This window comes from Phyllobates terribilis, unplaced genomic scaffold (genome assembly GCF_046119375.1).
Source record: "Phyllobates terribilis strain yellow unplaced genomic scaffold, ASM4611937v1 Scaffold_12__6_contigs__length_324123572, whole genome shotgun sequence".
Lineage (NCBI taxonomy): Eukaryota > Metazoa > Chordata > Amphibia > Anura > Dendrobatidae > Phyllobates > Phyllobates terribilis.
The window spans coordinates 32,590,059-32,612,559 of NW_027362772.1; the positions used below are offsets into that span (position 1 = coordinate 32,590,059).

General features: G+C 44.1%; 1 protein-coding gene across 1 annotated transcript in view; it reads right to left on the reverse strand.

The window, feature by feature from the left end:
• LOC141172993 (B-cell receptor CD22-like) overlaps positions 1 to 22,501 on the reverse strand; it is a 151,212-nt gene that overhangs the window by 3,919 nt on the left and 124,792 nt on the right. The window contains exons 6-8 of the mRNA XM_073657608.1: positions 21,245 to 21,484; positions 19,895 to 19,991; positions 17,830 to 17,860 (exon numbers count right to left, since the gene is read on the reverse strand). Of these exons, the coding sequence (XP_073513709.1) occupies positions 17,830 to 17,860; positions 19,895 to 19,991; positions 21,245 to 21,484 (368 nt within the window). The remainder of the gene's footprint in view (positions 1 to 17,829; positions 17,861 to 19,894; positions 19,992 to 21,244; positions 21,485 to 22,501) is intronic.

Sequence of the window (22,501 nt, forward strand, 5' to 3'; positions counted from 1 at the left end):
CATTACAGTCCTGTTTGCTCATGTTGCTGAAATTGCTGGACTTAGCTCCAGGTCTCGGGGGCCAGGAAAAATCTTTTTTTTTTTCATCTAAATCCTCTTTTTTTTTCCTCCTTCACACTGTACAAATACCAGTCTTATTAACCTTTTGGTGTCCCCCCCCCGCAAAAAAAAAAGTGTGTCTCTGATTTTTCAGACACAAATATATCTCTTGAAAATAGTTTGGTGTAGGTCAGAGAAATAGAAGTGTGGTTTTGCAGTGTTCCATGGGCCATTTGTATCTAAAAAAAACAGTTTCAGTGTGTCGCTCACTGTTCAGTCGCAAATATATTTATTTAAAAAAGTCTGGTATATACCAGTAAATTATAACTGTGGTTTTGCTGTTCCACGGTAAAAAATCTCTATTATCCTGTTTTTGGCATTTTTTGCCGTAAAAATAAAAAAAATAATAGTGTCTCCCTGATTTTTCAGACACAAATATATCTGTTGAAAATAGTCTGGTGTAGGCCAGAAAGACAGAAGTGTACTTTTGCTGTTACACGGTAAAAAATCTCTATTATCCTGCTTTTGGCATTTTTTGCCGAAAAAAAATAAATAATAGTGTCTCCCTGATTTTTCAGACACAAATATATAGGTTGAAAATAGTCTGTTGTAGGCCCGAGAGATACAAGTGTGGTTTGCAGTTCCACGGTTCAAACCACTGTATTACCCGCTTTTGGGTCATTTGTATCTAAAAAAAACAGTTTGAGTGTGTCGCTTACTGTTCAGCCGCAAATATATATATATATATATTTAAAAAAGTCTGGTATACACCAGTAAATTATAACTGTGGTTTTGCTGTTGCACGGTAAAAAATCTCTATTATCCTGCTTTTGGCATTTTTTGCCTTAAAAAAAAAATAATAGTGTCTCCAGATTGTTCAGACACAAATATATCTGTTGAAAATAGTCTGGTGTAGGTCCGATAAATACTAGTGTGGTTATGCAGTTCCACGGATCAAATCTCTGCATTATCCTGCTTTTGGCATTTATTGCCGTAAAAAATAAATAATAGTGTCTCCTGATTATTCAGACACAAATATATCTGTTGAAAATAGTCTGGTGTAGGCCCGAGAAACACAAGTGTGGTTTTGCAGTTCCACGGGTCAAATCTCTGTATTATCCTGCTTTTTTCAATTTTTGCCGCAAAAAATAAATAATAGTGTCTCCTGATTGTTCAGACACAAATATATCTGTTGAATATAGTCTGCTGTAGGCCCGAGAAATACAAGTGTGGTTTTGCAGTTCCACTGGTCAAATCTCTGTATTATCCTGCTTTTGGCATTTTTTGCAGTAAAAAATAAATAATAGTGTCTCCTGATTGATCAGACACAAATATATCAGTTGAAAATAGTCTGGTGTAGGCCCGAGAAATACAAGTGTGGTTTTGCAGTTCCACGGGTCAAATCTCTGTATTATCCTGATTTTCGCAATTTTTGCCATAAAAAATAAATAATAGTGTCTCCTGATTGTTCAGACACAAATATATCTGTTGAAAATAGTCTGGTGTAGGCCCGAGAAATACAAGTGTGGTTTTGCAGTTCCATGGTTCAAACCTCTGTATTTTGCACTTTTGGGCCATTTATATCTAAAAAAAAACTGTTTGAGTGTGTCGCTCACTGTTCAGCCGCAAATATATATATATTTAAAAAAGTCTGTTATACACCAGTAAATTATAACTGTGGTTTTGCTGTTCCACGGTAAGAAATCTCTATTATTCAGCTTTTGGTATTTTTTCCATAAAGAAAAACAGTAATAGTTTCTCCCTGATTGTTCAGATTGTTTAAAAGAGTCGGGTGTAGGCAAGAGAAATAGAACTGTGGTTTTCCTCTTCCACCATTCTAATCTACTTTTTATTGATTTTCAATTGATTGTGTGAGTGTAAGCTATTTTACTTCCTTTACAATGGGCAAGGCGTGTGGCAAGGGATGTGGAAGTAGACGTTCTGGTGATGGTGCGTACAGAGAACGGGGCCATGGTCAAGGTGAAAATGTGTCACAACCAACAGCCACAATTTCTCGCTCCCACTTCTTGACCGAATTACTAGGGAAACACAGAACAACACCAGTATTGCGAACTGATCATTGTGGACAGGTTATTAATTGGATAGCAGATAATATTTCCAGTTACCTGGGCACCACCACCTCCGGCCTGTCTTCCACACGATCAACTTTTAGTAGCCGTGAGTCTCGACTGCATACTCCTCCTCACCCTAATGCTCCTTCCTCCCACCATGCCAAGTGTCGTCAGACAGCAAGTGATCCCACACTTGGACACTCTGAAGAGCTGTTCACTGGTCCATTTCCAGATTTGTGCCCCTCGCCTGCTCCGCTTGTAGTGGTGAAAGAGTAGATCCCATGTAGCGATGCCCAAATATTTGAACAGCCACGGCCACAGGAAGTCGACGCTGGCAATTTGTCACAAGAGGTGGACGATGACGAGACACAATTGCCACGAAGTGAGGAGGAGGATCGTGGTATGCAAGTGGAAGAGGAGGAGGTGGTGGATGATCTAGTAACTGACCCAACGTGGAAGGAGGACATGCAGAGTGAGGCCAGCAGCACACAGAGGGAGGGGGGCAGAGTACCCCAACAGGCAGGAAGAAGCAGTGTGGTGGCCACAGACAGAAGGCGGGCAACAGTTCCCCGTAACACCAACACGAGGGATGTTGCCAGTACAAGCAGTAGGTCTTTCAGAGTCTGGAATTTTTTTAAACACTCTGCTGATAACCCCAAAAAGGCAATTTGTACCACCTGCCATACCAGCATCAGCAGGGGTGACAAAACTACCAACCTGACCACCACCAGTATGATGAGGCACATGGCAGCAAAGCACCCGACTTTGAGGAGCGAACCCCAGGGTCCACGACAAGTGTCAGCGGGTGTCACCACTACTTCTTAAGCTGTTGTGCGTGCAATAGAACCCCCTGTTGTGTGCGCAAGGCCATCCCCTGTCCATACTGCATGCAAAGATGCCCCCTCCTCTCAGTCTTCACATGTTAAGGCAGTTTCTCAAGAAACAGCATCAACGTCTACGTCCACGTCCCACCACAGCGTTAATTGTCCATATCCCAGACCTTTGAATGAAAGCGGAAAATCGCAGCTAACGCCCCACAGGCCACAGTCCTAAATTCGCACATTTCACGACTGCTTGCGTTGGAAATGCTGCCTTTTAGGCTGGTGGAGATGGAATCCTTCCACAACCTTATGGCGGTGGCCGTGCCTCGGTACTCGGTCCCCAGCCATCCCCGCACTACACAAGCACGTGTCCCAAAACATCTGCCGTGCCCCGAACAACGCAGTTACTGGGAGAGTCCACCAGACAACCGATACGTGGACAAGTGCTTGTGGCCAGGGACGGTACATCTCCCTGACCGCACACTGGGTAAACATAGTGGAAACTGGGACCCAGTCGGATTTTGGGACGGAACACATCCTCCCCACACCAAGGATTGTGGGCACTATGTGAGTCAGAGTTGTCCCCACAGTGTACAGCTCCTGCAAATCATCCTCCTCCTCCTCCTCATGTTCAGCCTCCATTTCAGATATCACCACTTCAGTTACAAGCTGGAAGCCCTGCAGTACTGCTTCCGCCAAGCGGCAACAGGCTGTGCTGGAACTCATAAGCTTAGGTGAGAAACCTCACACTGCTTGTGAGTTGTGGACAGCTGTGAAAGAGCAGGCAGATCTGTGGCTGAGACTGCTGAACCTACATCCAGGCATTATCGAGTGTGATAATGGCCGTAACCTGGTGGCGGCTCTGAGGCGAGGCGAGATCACACATGTACCATGCCAGGCTCATGTGCTTAACTTCGTGGTTTGGCAGTTTCTTAAATCGTACCCCAAGTTGCCAGAACTGCTCGTCAACGTACATCACCTGTCAGCTAATTTTCGCAAGTCGGCTACAGCTTCCGCCGCCCTTGCTGTGTTGCAGCAGCGTTTGCAGCTTCTGGCACACTGACTGGTGTGTGATGTCCCCACACGTTGGAACTCTACCCTCCACATGTTGCAAAGGATTTGTGAGCAGAAGAGAGCAGTTGTGGAGAACCAGCTGCAACAAGGCCGTCGATATTCAGGTCAGACTCCACACATAAGACCTCAGGAGTGGACCTGGATGTCTGACATATGTATCATCTTGACAAACTTTGAGGAGTCCACCCAGATGGTGAGTGGCGATGACGCCATCATTAGCGTCAGCATTCCACTTGTCTGTCTTTTGCAACGCTCTCTGCAGAGAATTAAAGAGGAGGCATTGCAGCCAAAGTATGATGAGATAGATCAAGAAGCCATAGCGGTCGATTACACACAGCCCAGCCTCATCTCTTCCCAACGTGCATTGGGGGACAATGAGGGAGAGGAGGAGGAGGAGGAAGAACAGGAGCTTGTATCATGCACTGTAGACAGTAGTACCTGTACAACTGTCATACCGTCGGTTCAGCGTGGGTGGCCTGAGGACAGGGGGGAGGAGGAGGAGAGCATGGTCAGTCGTCATCTTGGTGAGGACATGGAAGACTTCCCCGTTAACAGTCTGGCACGCATGGGTGACTTTATGTTACGTTGCCTTAACCGTGACCCTCGCGTTGTCAAAATGTTGGGTGACAGTCATTACTGGTTGTTGACACTTTTAGACCCCAGCTACTAGGAGAACTTTCACTCTCTGATTCCTGAGGTGGAGAGTAGAGATAAGCGGTGTTCGACTCGAACTGTTCACTAATCTCAAATTCGAGCTGTTTTGGGCAGTGTTCGAGCCGTTCGGCGAATACGAACAATTTGAAAAAAATTTGTCTGTTCGAGGTTATGTTCGATAACTGTTCGTGGACCAAAATCATAACTGGATTTTTTCTCAGTAATGCTGAAAATTAATGTTAATTTACAGTTTGAGTGTACAGCGGGGCAGGGGGGAGGGGCAGGGGATGGATCTCTGCAGGAATAATGTAGATCTCCATTTTTTTTTCTCTTTCCCGCATTTACAATGGAGAGGTGCAATCTGTCAGCCTATCAGCAGCGCACACACGGAGCGAAGTGCTTTTTTTCACACAAGCCAGGGCATGTGTCATTGGCAGTGTATGTCACATGTCCTTGCCCTATAAGACCCAGCCATTTTCCCCGTCGCCACCATTTTCTCACTGCTGCAGCTGCGTGTTAGACGGCACCGCTGTTGCTGTGTGCGCTATACTTACAGTGTTAATTTCAAGCCAATTTTTGCACAAATCTACAGATAGCTTGGGAGTAAAGACTAATTGTAATAGAAGTCCTTTTGAGGGCTAGGTTACATCAGTTCCTATCACTTTTTGCCAGGCAGGTCTGTGCCAGTGCTGTGCAAGTGTTTTTCACAGCATTTGGCTAAATCTAGCAAAGCAAATCCTTTTTGGCCTCTTGCAGTGTGTGTTAGTCAGTGGAGTAGCCTATATGTGTTGCAAGCTACACCACCTGGGTATAGAATACAAAGTTTTTCACTGCACCTAGTGAAGTAAAACTTTTTGGGCATAGCATCATTCTATTAGTCCATCTATACTAACCTCCACCAGGTTGGAAATTCAAAATAATTTTTATCTGCATCTAGCTCTGAACAAATATTTGGGCTTTGGCTTATAGCAGTGTGTGGGACTTGTTCTATTAGTTCATCTATACTAACCTCCACCAGGTTGCAAATTCAAAATAATTTTTAGCTGCATCTAGCTCTGAAAAAATATTTTGGCTTTGTCTTGTAGCAGTGTGTGGGACTTGTTCTATTAGTCCATCTATACTAACCTCCACCAGGTTGCAAATTCAAAATAATTTTTATCTGCATCTAGCTCTGAAAAATATTTGGGCTTGGGCTTGTAGCAGTGTGTGGGACTTGTTTTATTAGTCCATCTATACTAACCTCCACCAGGTTGCAAATTCAAAATAATTTTTATCTGCATCTAGCTCTGAAAAAATATTTTGGCTTCGGCTTGTAGCAGTGTGTGAGACTTGGTCTATTAGTCCATCTATACTAACCTCCACCAGGTTGCTAATTCAAAATAATTTTTATCTGCATCTAGCTATGAAAAAATATATGGGCTTGGACTTGTAGCAGTGTGTGGGACTTGTTCTATTAGTCCATCTATACTAACCTCCACCAGGTTGCAAATTCAAAATAATTTTTATCTGCATCTAGCTCTGAAAAAATATTTTGGTTTTGGCTTGTAGCAGTGTGTGGGACTTGTTCTATTAGTCCATCTATACTAACCTCCACCAGGTTGCTAATTCAAAATAATTTTTATCTGCATCTAGCTATGAAAAAATATATGGGCTGGGGCTTGTAGCAGTGTGTGGGACTTGTTATATTAGTCCATCTATACTAACCTCCACCAGGTTGCAAATTCAAAATTATTTTTATCTGCACCTAGCTCTGAAAAAATATTTTGGCTTCGGCTTGTAGCAATGTGTGGGACTTGTTCTATTAGTCCATCTATACTAACCTCCACCAGGTTGCAAATTCAAATTAATTTTTATCTGCATCTAGCTCTGAAAAAATATTTTGGTTTCGGCTTGTAGCAGTGTGTGGGACTTGTTCTATTAGTCCATCTATACTAACCTCCACCAGGTTGCAAATTCAAAATAATTTTTATCTGCATCTAGCTCTGAAAAAATATTTTGGCTTTGTCTTGTAGCAGTGTGTGGGACTTGTTCTATTAGTCCATCTATACTAACCTCCACCAGGTTGCAAATTCAAAATAATTTTTATCTGCATCTAGCTCTGAAAAAATATTTTGGCTTCGGCTTGTAGCAGTGTGTGGGACTTGTTCTATTAGTCCATCTCTACTAACCTCCACCAGGTTGCAAATTCAAAATAATTTTTATCTGCATGTAGCCCAGCCAATACTTTTGGGCTAGTACCACTGTTTAGCCACTCAGCTCTGCTCGGTTCCCATCCATTGTTTTTTGTGCAAACAACTCCAGAGTTGTCAATTAGTTAACCACCAAAATGAGTGGAAAAAGGCCAGCTACTGGTGGAAAGGGGAATAGGCGTGTTGTGAAGGTTGTGTCCGTGGGGTAGGTGTTAAAGCAACAGTAACATCTGCAGAAGAAAGACCATCTTCCAGCCAAACTAAGAATTCTACTTCTTTTAGCAGACAATGTGATAAGATCCCTTTCTTACGGCCACTCCAATCACTACAAATTCCAGATGAGGCACAAAAACAGCAGGTGCTTCAACGGATATCAAGTGCTCCTTTAAGTGGGCTCTCCTCCACCTCAACTTCAACATCACAAATACTCCAGTCCTCAGAGGTGTCACCCCAATTGCACTTGCTTCCTCACAGCTCCCAAGTCTCCAGCTGCCCATCTGAGTATGAGGTAGAACAGATGGTTGAGTCAGCAGAGCTGTTTACTCATACTATAGCCTGGGAATCAGAGGTCGGCTCCAGTGCTTCTGTGAATCCAGACGAGGATATGATCTGCACTGATGCCCAGAACCTTTATGAGTCGGATCCAGGACGAGACGCAGAAGGTTCTGACCATAATGTAGACCCTCGTTCCCAAACTGTAACTCCTGTTGGTGGAGACAATGAGGAAGACGATGATGAGACTCAAATACCTGATTGGAGCGACAACTTTAGTTTTTTGTCAGGGCAGGAAGAGGTTGGCTCTGCTGACGATGGGTGTGATAACACACAGGTTGATGATGACGAGGTTGGAGATCCCACTTACTGTCAACCCACAGTCAGCCAGTCGATGAGGTCAGCAGAGGAGGTGGAGGAGGATGCTAGTGACGATGAGGTCAGGTTGCGCCTTACTGGACAGAGACGTAGTACTGGAAGCACATCAACAATTGCATCCTCAAACACAACTCTGCCTCTGACCACAAGTGGTGGTGGCTCTTCAGGTCGCATGGGTGCTAAGGCTTGCATAGCCTGGGCATTTTTTCAGATTCATAAGGATGACACAACTCGTGTTATCTGTAACATTTGTCAGCAAAAGCTAAGTAGAGGCCAAAAAATACATTGTTTGAGTACTTCATGCATGAATCGGCACATGGATATGATGCATAAGTAGCAGTGGGAAGCTCACTGTGCTACAATGCATCCTAGCCGGCCGGGCCAACCACCGTCTGTCACATCTTGTGCATCCGCGGCCTCTTCATCCTCTGTGACTGGGGGGACAGCAGTCACACCTGTTTTGGGACGCAGACCTGCCACCTCTTTAACCGCAACAGCCAGCGTGATAGGCAGGTCATCATTTTCTTTGGAGGTGGAAACACCAGCTGGTGTTCAGCGCTGTACGACATCGATAGCACCACCTTTGGATCAAGGCAACCTAACATGTCCACCTTCATCTTCCTCACAGACTGGCAGCTTTCCGGGGACACCCTTCTCAACCCCGTCTAAGCACAACAGCCAGCCCTCAGTCGCTCAGATGTGGACAAGTAAAAGACCATTTCCTCCTAGCCATAAGAAAGCTAAGAGGTTGAATTTCACCGTCTGCAAGCTCTTGGCTACAGAAATGCTGCCTTTCCGCCTGGTGGACACAGAGGTTTTTTGAGACCTTATGTCCGTCGCTGTGCCCCAGTACCAGATGCCCAGTCGGCACTACTTCTCAAAGAAACACTAGCATGTTGCACACAACATCACTGCTTCTTTGAGAAACTCTGTGTGTGACAGGGTGCATTTCACCAGAGACACTTGGACGAGTAGGCATGGACATGGGAGTTACATGTCGCTGACAGGGCACTGGGTAACTATGGTGACAGCAGGACAAGGGGCTACTGTCCAAGTCTTGCTGTCCCCACGAGGTGAGCGTCAATCCTCTTTATCTCGAAGTTCCTCCACTGCTTCTGCCTCCTCAACCTCCTCTCGGTCCTCCACCTGGACCCAAAGCCTGTCTGGTCATGCCACATGCTTTATAACTGCACAGAAGGGATCCTGCACACCTCCTTTCTATGCTGGCAGCAGTTTTCAACGTCATCAGGCGGTTTTTACTTTGAAATGTCTGGGAAATGTGAGTCACACAGCTGAGGAGTTGTGGTCAGCTCTGGAGAACCAGTTTTATGAATAGTTGTCTATACTGGACCTGAAACCAGGGAAGGCCATGTGCGACAATGCTGCAAACCTGGGTGCGGCCCTTCGCCGTGGCAATGTCACACATCTGCCTTGTATGGCTCACGAGTTGAACCTGGTTGTCCAGCAATTTTTAGTCCACTATCCCGGACTAGATGGCCTTCTGCAGAGGGCACTGTCGCTGTGTGCTCACTTCCACCATTCGCATCCCGCAGCTCAGCGACTTACATCTCTACAGAAGTGGTTGGGCCTGCCACTTCACCGGCTAAAATGCGATGTGCCTACCCGGTGGAATTCAACTCTGCCCATGTTACAGCGACTGTGGCAGCACTGACAAGCCCTGGTGCAATACGTTCTGACGTATAGCCTGGGCCAACGAGATCCAGAGGTGGGGCAAATCACGCTGGAGGAGTGGTCTCAGATCAGGGACCTATGCACCCTTCTGCACAGTTTTGAAATGGCGACGAAGATGTTTACTGCTGACGATGCCATTATCAGCATGACTATTCCGGTGATTTACATGCTGGAGCACATGTTAAACAGAATTCGGAGTCAAGTGGTGGCACAAGAGGAGGTGGAGGAAGTAGAGGAGGAGGAGTTGTATGCGGAAGGGCTAACATCTGCAAGGTCCAGACGGTCGGCAGCACCAAGGCGGCAGGCATGTGAGGGTGGAGGAGATGGTTTTACCAGGGCGCATGGTAGCAGCCAAACTAGTGAGGAATGTGCAGGAGCCCAGGAAGAAGTGGAGGACGAACTGATGGAAGACTCATCAGATGAGGCAGACCTTGATCACATTTCTGTTGTGCGAGGTTGGGGGCGAGAGGGCAGAGGAAGGAAGCATTATTGTTACCTCGCCACCAACACAACAGGGACTTGGTGCTCCTGGATGCGCAAGACAGATGAGTGCCTTCTTGCTGCACTACCGGTAACATGACCCTCGAATTGTGAGAATTAGAAATAATCCTGACTACTGGGTTGCCACACTGTTAGATCCCCGGTACAAAAGTAAATTTGCAGAAATTATTCCTGCCATAGAAAGAGATGCACGCATGCAGGAGTATTAGCAGGGACTGTTGCAGAATCTTACTTGTGCTTTTCCACAAAACACTAGTGGTGCACTTAGTGAATCTCACAGTTCCAACTTGCCAATCGTGGGACCATCGAGTGTTCAGCACTCAAACCGTAACAGAAACACAGTATCTGCTGGTAACATCAATTTTGCGGAATCATTTCACCACTTTTTTAGCCCATCCTTTGCAAGGCCACAGGAGACAAGAAGTCTGACACATAGTCAACGCCTAGAGACGATGGTACAGGATTATCTCCAAGTAAACATTGAAGCCATGACTGTGTCACTGGACCCTTGCTCTATTTGGGCTTCCAATCTGGATAAATGGCCGGAGCTCGCCACTTACGCCTTGGAGATCTTGTCATTCCCCGCAGCCAGCATTCTGTCTGAATGTGTGTTCAGAGCTGCTGGTGGTGTGCTGACAGATAAGCGCACGCGGCTCTCCACTGATAATGTAGACAGACTCACGTTCATAAAGATGAACAAATCATGGATCCGAAACGACTTTTCTTCCCCTGTGTCATCCTGGGGAGAGTAAAAGCTTGATGATTTGTTAAAATCACCTCACCAACCGTTTTAAGCTTTCAAATTACTAATCATGTTTATCTGTATCTTGGCTGGAAAATAATTTGGGCCTTGTAGCAGTTTGCAGTACTGATTCTATTAGGCCATCTATACTAAGCTCCACCAACTTTCAAATTATTAATAATTTTTAGCTGCATCTAGCCCAGAAAATAATTTTGGGGCTCCTAGATGTGCAAGACACATGAGTGCCTTCTTGCTGCACTACCTGCAACATGACCCTCAGATTGTCAGAATTCGAAATAATCCTGACTACTGGGTTGCCACACTCTTAGATCCTCCACACTCTTCGATTAACCTTTTCATTTTAATAAAGAACAAAAAAAATGGTCATTTTTGAAATTATAAGCATTAGCAGGTTATTACAAACTGAAATCAAACAGTTTTCAACTCAAAACTTTATTCAAGGTGATGTTACATTTGCACATAGGACCCCTTGTTCGAAAGGAGCTTCTGAACTCTCTCGTCCATTGAATTTGTCAGGTTTTGGATGGTTTCTGCTTCAATTGTTTTGCATGAGGACAGAATACCCTCCCAGAGCTGTTGCTTAGGTGTGAACTGCCTCCCGCTGTCATAGACACTCCTTCTGATGATGCTCTAGAGGTTCTCAATGGGATTAAGGTCAGGGGAGCATAGGGGTCACACCATAAGTTTGTCCCCTTTTATGCCCTTATCAGCCAGAGATGCAGATGTGTTATGTGCAGCATGAGACGGTGCATTATCATGCATGAAAATGATCTTGCTGCGGAATACACGGTTCTTCTTCTTGAACCATGGCAGGAAGTGCTGTTTGAGAAACTCCACATACATTATGGAGTTCATCTTTAACCCTTCAGGGATCCTAAAGGGGCCAACAATCTCTCTCCCCATGATTCCAGCCCAAAACATTACTCCACCTCCTCCTTGTTGGTTCCGTAGCCGTGTTTGCATGGGGTGTCCATCAACCAGCCATCCTCCACTCCATCCATCTGGACCATCGAGCATTGCATGGCACTCATCGGTGAACAAAACAGTTTTGAAGTCAGTCTTCATGTATTGTTAGGCCCACTGGAGCTGTTTCTGCTTGTGTACAGTGGATAGAGGAGGTCGACAGGATGGCTTACGCACAGCTGCAAACCTCTGTAAGGACCCTGCATCTTGTTGTTCGGGGGACGTTGGAGGCACCAGCAGCTTCAAAAACTTGTCTGCTGCTATGACAAGGCTTTTTTGCCGCTGCTCTTTTATCCTGACGTAATTGCCTGTAGGAAAGAGTCCTCAATTTTCCCTTATCAGCACGCACACGTGTGTACTGTGAATCAGCTACATACTTCTTGATTGTGCGATGATCAGGATGAAGTGTCTTGGCAATGTTGATTGTAGTCATGCCTTGACCTAAACACTCCACAATTTGTTGCTTCTCAGCTGTGGACACATCCTTTTTCTTTCCCATTTTGGTAGAAAATGTAGACTGCTTAATAATGTGGGACAGCCTTCTTAAGTAGTCTTGCCTTTCATTGGACACACCAGCCAAACTAATTAGCACAGGTGTCTGCAATTGCTTACAGTGATATAAAGAGCCCTGACACACATCACCATCAATGAGTTTAACTGACAAAAAAAAAATTCTTACCTTTTCACTCCTAAAAACTTTTTGCGTAATAATTTGGAACACAGTGTACATGTGCTTTTCCACAAAACACCAGTGGTTCACGTAGTGAATCTTACAGTTCTAACTTGCCAACCATGGTCTGTATGGAGTTGTTCAATAAAGGGCCCAAAATTAAGATAACATAGACGGGAGAGGTCTCTATGAATACGAATTCCTAAGTACCCTGTGAGGGCCAGGCAAAGGGAAAGTTGGACTGGATGGAATCCTGTAGGGATTTAGGGAGGGAGACATCGAGGGCCTCAGATTTCGCAGCATTGATTTTAAAATTTGACCATGTAACAAAGTGATCTATTTCAGCCATAACAGCAGGGATGGATATATGGGATTGAGTGATATATACTAGGACATCATCAGCAAATGCAGAGCACTTGTACTCAGTGCCTCCCACCTCAATCCACCTAATATTGGGGTTATGGCGAATTGATGAGAGCAGGTGCTCCATCACTAGGATGTATAAGAGAGGGGACAGAGGACATCCCTGCCTTGTCCCTTTGGTGATTTTGAAAGGTGATGAATATGTTCCTTTTATCTTCAGCCTAGGTGACGTATTGCGATACAGGGCCGTGATTTTGGCTATAAAAGGGTCCCCTAGACCCCTACCCCAAGCTTTTTAAGAGAGTAATATATGGCGTGCCAGGACACTCTATGGAATGCTTTCTCAGCATCCAACGAGATTATCTAATTACAAATTTTTAACTGCCTCTAGCCCAGGAAATACTTTTTGCCTAGTAGCAGTGTCTGCTAGTCAGCGGATTATCCCAGCTCTTAAGCAAGCTACACCACCTGTAGTTTGGACACTTAATTTTTTCAAAGGAAATGGTTCGGGCCCCCGGGACACTCAGTGAAGAGCCTCAGGGAGGCACCCCAAGGCACAGGAGCTGGGACTGGCGGTAGGACGCCTTGCGGTGGACCGCCAAGCTCGATCCTTATAAAAGCTTTTTAACTGCAGCAGCTTTAGTGGACGCTACTGGAGCTTGAATTACCGCGGCTGCTGGCATGAGACTTGCCCTCCAATAGATCCTTGTAAAAGGATTTAAAGTGTACTCATTCAAATTAGAGAGACAATTTAAATTAAAAATATTAGACCTGCCTCCACCGCTGGGGGGCTCGCTCGACCCACCAGCGGACAGGCACCAGTATTGGAAGAGGGGGGCTGGCAATCAGGGTTCACCGCAGCTCTGGCACAAACCCGGCGACACGGAGGTCGCACGGGCAGGAACGGACTGGCCGTGTCGGCTTCGCACTTTTTTGGTTTTAGAAGGGCATGACATGCCTATATCTGTGTCTCCCCCTCCTTTTACTCCTCCACCTCTTTTCTTTTCGCATGACTATATGTACTTGTCACTTTTCCATGTGTTAGTTGTGTCTTCTGAGCAGTTTGTCAGCTTTTGGACACCTTTGAAGGTGTTTTCTATGTGTTTCTATGTGTTTTTGTTTGCCTGCCATTGGTTTTAATCGTGTTCGAAGGTGTTCGACCAACAGTTCGACGAACAGTTCGGCGAACATACGGGTGTTCGACGAACCGAACCGAACTCGAAGACTATGGGGGTGGCTCAACACTAGTGGAGAGGTCTACAAAAATGGGGCAGTACCAGAAGGCCCTTGCTGCAGAACTGTTAAAAAAGTACCCATCTGAACATGCTAGCGGCAGAGGTCACAGTTTGTTGACCAACCAAGGTGTACAAGCGAGAGAGAGGCAACTCCAATCCAGCAGAGGCAGGGGAACAATGTCAAGGTTCTGGGACAGTTATCTGAGACCCGCCCAGCTTACAGGCCCCGAGGCGCGGGGTACTCTCACAAGGAGTGGAAAGTTTCAAAAGATGGTGAGAGAGTACCTTGCCGACCGTACCACCATCCTCCGTGATTCCTCTGTGCCTTTTAATTATTGGGTATTGAAGCTGGACACTTGGAATGAACTAGCTCTGTATGCCATGGAGGCCCTGGCCTGCCCTGCCGCTACCGTGTTATCGGAGCATGTTTTTAGTGCCCCTGGGGAAATTATAACAGATAAGCGCACTTGCCTTTCAACTGACAATGCTGACAAGCTGACCCTTATCAAAATGAACAAGGGCTGGATTGGGCCAGACTTCTCATCACCACCAAATGACAGCAGAGTAACATAAAGTCAAATCCACTGTGTTTTTTTGGGAGGTGTATTCACATGCACCGCTTCACACCCACACATGGGTATACGCTTCCTCATTTCGGCTGTTTTATGTTCTTCTCCTTATCCTCAGCCTCCACCACCACTATACCACCAGGTTGACCGTGGTCCGTGTTGCCATTATTGAAAGTTCCTCCGTCCTTATTTTTGTCAGCTTTTGCTTGGAAGGCATAAGCAAAGACAGTGGGAGACCACTCCCCAATAATGGGAATAAAATTTTTAATATGTTGTACTGTATTGCTCTTGTAAGGGGCATTGCAAGTTCCTCCTTCCTAATTTTTTGCAGCTTTTGCTTGGAAGGCATAAGCACAAAGACTATGGGAGACACACTCCCCAATAATGGGAATAATGTTTGTAATATGCTGTACTGCATGGCTCTTGTAAGGGGCATTGCAATTTCTTCCATCCTAATTTTTGGCAGGTTTTGCTTGGAAGGCATAAGCAAATACTATGGGAGACCCACTCACCAATCATGGGAATAATGTTTGTAATATCCTGTACTGCATAGCTCTTGTAAGGGGCATTGCAAGTTCCTCCGTCCTAATTTTTGGCAGCTTTTGCTTGGAAGGCATAAGCAAAGACTATGGGAGACACACTCCCCAATAACGGGAATAATGTTTGTAATATGCTGTACTGCATGGCTCTTGTAAGGGACATTGCAAGTTCCTCCATCCTAATTTTTAGCAGCTTTTGCTTGGAAGGCATAAGCAAATACTATGGGAGACCCACTCCCCAATCATGGGAATAATGTTTGTAATATGCTGTACTGCATGGCTCTTGTAAGGAGCATTGCAAGTTCCTCCATCCTAATTTTTGGCAGCTTTTGCTTGGAAGGCATAAGCAAAGACTATGGTAGACACACTCCCCAATAATGGGAATAATGTTTGTAACATGCTGTACTGCATGGCTCTTGTAAGGGGCATTGCAAGTTCCTCAGTCCTAATTTTTTGCAGCTTTTGCTTGGAAGGCATAAGAAAATACTATGGGAGACACACTCCCCCATAATGGGAATAATGTTTTTAAGATGCTGTACTGTATGGCTCTTGTAAGGGGCATTAAAAGCGTCTTGTTAAGCTACTGCGACATCCACCACTTTTCCGAGGGGCATTAAAAGCGTCTTGTTAAGCTACTGCGACCTCCACCACTTTTCCGAGGGGCATTAAAAGCATCATGTTAAGCTATTGTGACGTCCACCACTTTTCCGAGGGGCTTTAAAAGCGTCATGTTAAGCTATTGTGACCTCCACCACTTTTCCGAGGGGCATTAAAAGCATCTTGTTAAGCTACTGGGACCTCCACGTCTCTTCTAAGGGGCATTAAAACCGTCTTGTTAAGCTACTGTGACCCCCTCGTCTCTTCAAAGGGGCATTAAAAGCGTCTTCTTAAGCCACTCTGAACTCCACAGCTCTTCCAAGGGGCATTGAAATGTTGTTTTTAATTACCTCTAACCTCCACGACTCTTCCAACGGGCATTGCATTTCCTCCTAATTATAGTCAGCTTTTGCTTTTCAATGAAAAGGCGAAAACTAAGGGAGACCCACTCCCCAATAATGGGAAGAAAGTTTTTAGTACGCTGCAATCCACGTCTGTTTCAAGGGCCATTGCAGGTCGTCATAATTTTTGGAAAGCCTTCCATTCACTGCTTAGGCCAACTGTGTACAGGAGACCCAGTTGCTATAAATGGAAAAACGGTTTAGTTAAGGCCCTCTGACCTCCATGTCATTTCCAAGGGGCATTGGAGAGCCTCAACATTTTTGGTAGGCATTACACACAATGTATGCCCTATAACTATGAACAGGGATAGTAGCAGGAACACATCCAGCAATCCTCGGAGGAGGTAGGATATGCGCCAAAACGCTGACCACCTCAGGCCTAGCCGCTAATACATACATGTGCTTTCATTCCATGAAAACAAAGCAGATGCTAACTTCTATCATCATCATCATGGTCCTCACCTTGGCACTCTCAACTCCCCTGATGGAGAAGCCAGGGCCCACCGGAGGAGTCTGGTTCTCAGGTGGGCTCGTCCAATGCTGCCCTAAAGCAGGCCAGGCTAAGAAAAGTGTGTGGGGGGATGTTCCAAGGAGAAATAGGGGCGGCTGGGGACCGTTTATGGACACCCGGCTGCCCCTAGGCAGCTGGGGACCGTGTGTGGACACCCGGCCGCGGGGCGGCTAGAGACCGAGTATGGACACCCGGCCACCCCCTGGTGGCTGGGGACCGAGTGTGGACACCCGGTTGCCGGGCGGCTGGGGACTGCGTATGGATACCAGGTCGCCAACGCAGCCATGACATGGTGGCCAGATTGCGCCCCCACATGCCTAAAAGGCCCAATTTCAAGTGCAAGCAAGCAGTATGGTATTGCAGCCTGGGGGTGGGTGGGTGGTTGGCTGCATATTTGCGCTTGCATTGCAAGTGTTGGGGGAGGAACAATTGAACAGTGCCCTGGGACAAGAACTTGCACGGGGATAGATGCAAGTCTGCATCTTCTGATGCGGCAAGGATGACTTCTGATGGGCACACTTTTAGGCAGTGACCTGGGTGTCAGAGATGCTTCAAGGGGTCTTCCCCATGCTGTTCTCATGTCTTTTCAGCACTGTATGCATGTGTCACACAAAGCACATGGCCAGATAAGGTTGTAAAATGTTAAAATGACATTTCCCGGTGAATGCATTTGTCACGGTTGAAAGTAATACAAAAGTGCAAAAACACTTAAAAAATGCTGCTTGTGAACATAGCCCAAGGTGTGGAGGAGTATTTTTTTTTTTTTGGTTATTTATTTTACCTTATACACAAGTCTTTACCCTGGAAAGGAACTTCCTTAACATATTTCACAGGAAAGCACTTTCAGTTTCGTTTTTGAACGTTTTATTGTGAGCCCTTAAAAGCAGCTTAATACCTCTGACCACGTTGGTGACAGCAGTGACCTTGGGGTCATAAATGCTTCCTGGGGCGATTCCCATGCTGTCCCCATGTCATTTGAGCGCTGTCACTATCGTTTTGGGCACTTGTTAGGCTTTTAAAAGACTGCCGGGGTGCCGCTGCAAAAATGCTCGAATCTCCCATAGACAAACATAGGGCTCGTTACTCGGGTTGCGCACCCGAGTATCACGGCGAGCTCGGCCCGAGCTTCGAGCACCCGAGCATTTTAGTGCTCGCTCAGCACTGCACACAACATAAAGAGCTATCCTTTACCAATTAATCTCAGTTACTTATTATAAATGAGAAACCTTTCTACAGTATAATATCTACATGACTCAATTGGGTCATATGAAAGGAACTTTGTTTTTGGTTTTACCATGTCACTTACCTCTGTTGTCTCCAGTTTCTTGTGTTTTTTTCTAAGAAAACAGAAAATATTAATCATTTTTAAAGTTGGTTCAGTGGGTAAAATGTACATACATAAAAAGATGAAGAAACATATAAATTGTTAGCATTTGTGCATTTTAATCACGTATATAGCACCACTGGCTTCCATTTTTCTGAACCATAGAGGGCCATAACAAGGCTGAGAAAAAAATCCTTTTACTCAACTCACCATTCACCTCTCCAGCCCCTCTGTTCCTCACCATCACCCGTCCAGTCCTTACCACATCTTCTGATCTTCGTTGCTCATTATGAGTCTTAAGGCCCCGTCACACTTAGCGACGCTGCAATGATCCGGACAACGATACGACCTGTCAGGGATCGTTGCTGCTTCGCTATGTGGTCGCTGGTGAGCTGTCAAACAGGCAGGCTCACCAACGATCAGGGGAGCAGCGACATCGTGCCAAGAATCTTTCCATGATGTCCTGCTCCTGGTTACGAGCCTGCTGAAGCAGGAGCAGGCTGGTAACCATGGTAAACATCGGGTTACTCCGGGCACACGCCCACCTAGTAACCCGTTGTTTATCATAGTTACGAGCCTGCTAAAGTGAGCGGTAACCTACCGCTCACTGTAGTAGAGTGGTAACCATGATAAACAACGGGTTACTAGGTGCGCGTGTGCCCCTAGTAACCCGATGTTTACCATGGTTACCAGCCTGATCGCTGCTCCCGCTGGTCACACACAGCGATGTGTGCTGAAAAGCGGGAGGGCAACGACCAAAAAATGGTCCAGGACACTTTGCAGCAATCGTGCAAAAACCGTGACACAGCAGCGATCTCGCTAGCGATCGCGCTATTTGAGATGGGGGCTTTAGACTTTTGGCTCTTATGAGGCCCATAACGGTCATAGTACATATTGTTACATAATGACATTGTGATCTTCCACACGCTTGGACAGAACCATCCTGGGCCTCATCAAAGTCGGAAGTCTCTACTTTTTAGTAGAGCGCGAGCGTCAGTGAAGAGGAGATGCGGGGACTATCAAATGGGTAACGGTGAGGAACGGATGGGTTGGAGAGTTGAGAGGGAAGGTAAGAATAAGGATTTTTTTTTAATTTTTTTTTTTTTTGCATCCTACGTTTAACCCCTTCAACTCCGGGTCATTTTCTATTTTTCGTTTTTGTTTTTCCTTCCCTTCTTCCAAGTGCCATAACTTTTTTATTTGTCCATCAATATGGCCATATAAGGGCTTGTTTTTTGTGGGACAAGTTCTACTTTTGAATAATACCATTGATTTTACCATGTAGTGTATTGGAAAACGGAAAAAAAAAACTTAATTGAGGTGAAATTCAAAAAGCAGGGCAATTCCACAGTTGTTGTTTTTTTTTTTATTAACAATGTTGACTTTCCATTATGATTCCCCAGGTCAGTATGAGTACATTGATAAAAAACATTTGTAGTTAATTTTTTAATTAAGAGGTGCAAAAAAATGTAAAAATTTGCATGAATAAAAGTTTTTGAACTTGTTGCCAACTTCCTGGACCCGGAACATTCTCATTTTTTGAGACCTTTTTTTGCGCCTTAAGATGATGTTTTTATTGATACCATTTTGGGTTAGATATGATATTTTGATCGTTCGTTATTGTATTTTATGCTGCGGTGACCAAGAAAAAATGGAATTCTGGCGGTTTTATTTTTTTCTTGTTACAGTGCTTACCAATCGTATTACCTTACTTTATATTTTGATAGATTGGACATTACTGAATGCTGCGATAACAAATATGTGTATTTTTTATTGTTTTATTTGTAATGGGGCAAAAGGGGGTGATTTGAACTTTTGTGTTTTTTTCATTTATTTTTTTTATATATATATATATATATATATATATATATATATATATATATATTTTTTTTTAAATTCACTTTTTACTTTATTTAAAAATTCCCTTAGGAAACTTCAAGCAGCGATCGACTGATTGCCTGTGCTGTACCTAACAGGGGGTAGGATGATGTGGAATGATTTAAAAATTTGCAGCCATAAATGAATATGAATTATTATTATACATTACCTCCAATGAATGAATAAAAGCAGTGCTAGGCAAATTGTCACAATTGCTGCTGGAATGATAATGAGTCCATAACTGTTTGTAGATGAATTGTTGGAACCTGAATAGTTATATGAATACATACAGAAACAATTGATTAAAATTGTAACTATAAGAGGAAACAATTCAACCAAAATAAAAATTGAAGGATTATAAATATGGGCTTTTTTGTGCTGTAAATGCTTTAAATTAAGTTTTATATGAAAAAGAAACCATTTTTCATCCCCAAATAAATATTTGCAAATTGTGTCATGTAGGAGATGATGAGTTTAACTAATGTTGTTTTACCAACTTCATGGACATATATTTGATTTAGAGAAGAGCAAATCGATTTCATATTATTTGACATCTCTCCATAAAGTCTGATGCAAACAAAATTGCCCCCAAACACAGTATAATACCCCCAAAGTGAATTCCTACACAGTACCTTCCACATGCACAGTATGATGACCCTACAGTCATCACAACACAGTTTAATGGGCTCCATAGTCCCTAACATACAGTATGATGGTCATGACATAGCCCTCTATGCAGTCTTATGGCCCTTCATATAGTACAATTGATCTTCATACAGTATAATCCCCCTTATTACAGTATGATAGCCCCCACACAAATGTCCACACAGTATGATGGATCCCACACATCCCTCAAAATTTTTTAATGGCCCTCCAAACAATGTAATAGCCACCATATAGCCCTCTAAAAAGTATAATGTCCCCAACATAGCCCTCCAAACTTTATAATGGCCCCCATATAGCCTTCCAAACAGTATGATGTCCCCCACATATTCCTCCAATAAGTATAATTGGCCCCCATGTAGCCCTCCAAACAGTATGATGGCCCTCACATAGTCCTGCATCAGTATAATGTCCTCCACATAGCCCTCCAAACAGTATGCTGACACCTACATAGTCTTCCAGTCAGATTAATTGGCCCCCATGAAGCACTCCAAGCAGTATGATGGCCCTCATATAGTCCTCCCTCAGAATCATGTCCCCCACATAGCCCTCCAAACAGTAAGCTGACCCCTACATAGTCCTCCAGTCAGTTTAATTGGCCCCCATGAAGCCCTCCAAACAGTATGATGGCCCCCCCATACAGCCGTGTGTTTTGGTACGCCACTATTCATGGCTGGATTCAATGTGAAGAAGATGACACACAGGCAAAAAATTAATCTCACTGATTTTTATTTATTTCTCGTTAATATGAAATGAATCAAGGTAAAAAAAGTTAATTGATTTTGTTAAAGGAAATATTTGCTAACATTTGTGCAGAAATTGATTTTATGTCATTTTCTGGTTGGAGAACACTTACTCTTATGATAGATGTCAGAGGAGGAATCCCCGGCATTGTTGTGAGTGATACATGAATATTTCCCGGAGTTCTCTACATTGTTGTTTATGATCAGAGTCTTCCCTGTCTCATTCTGTAATATAGATCCATCCTTCATCCAGGTGTAGTGAGTTACATCCGGTCGGCTGCTGAGGAATTCACAGATCAATTCAGTGAATTCATTTTTATTCTTCACGGTGATGTGAACTTCAGTTGCTGCATCTACAGAAAGAAGAAACATGAAATATTCCTAGCGATGATGAATAACATATATGACATATTTACTAAGTAATAAAAAATGCAAAACTATAATATTTGTGAATGATCCATCATCCATCATAGTGTGGACACCAAAAATGGAGAAAACAACATCATGTCAAACCATTATTTCTTGTTTCAAAAAATTTCCAGGTTAAGCTGAAATTCTAGTCGAATTTTACAAAAATCCACATTGAACAAGATGTGGATTTTTGGTCATTTGCTTCTGCATGGATTGAGCAAAATAATGGCTCCTTTTCTCAACCATAAGAGGCCATCTTTGGATTGGTGAGGGCAGCGCTGAAATCCTCTGGGCCTTTGTTGCTAGGCCTAGGCTTCCGGGTTTGCTAGGCCCAGGAGGGTTCATCACGTGCACCTACAAAGGTCACAGTCCACGATGTCATGGAATGATCCATTAAAATTGAGAAGATTTCAGCGCTGCTGTTGCCAGTCCAAAGATGCAATGAGTAAGGCTTTTTTTATCTTTTACATATTACGTTTATTATGCTCTTGGGTATGGACAGACCCTCGACCATAATAAGGGACATTAAATTAGCTGACAATAACTTCTCGGCGATTTGAATTTCCCAGGGAAAAAAAACGTTTGAACCGGCGAATTCTAATTTTTTACTGGTCCTCTCATCTCTAGTCAAAATTCATTATTTGTGGTGTTTTTTATTGACTTTTCTTTTTGGATACAATTCATAAATCAGATTCACGAGAATTTTAGAGTAAAACTGCTGGATAATTCGTAACTTTTTACTAAAATATTAAGATTTGAGAGTCCTCAGTGGTTGATACCTTTTAATGGCTAACTGAAAAGATTGTAACAAGTTGCAAGCTTTCGAGTCTACTCTGGTCTCTTCATCAGGCATAGTATACCACAAAATCTGAAGAGACATATTTATACACAATGAGACACAGAAATAATGTAATAGATGACACAGGTGACGTAAAGCAGAGCTATTACTTTGGGAGAGA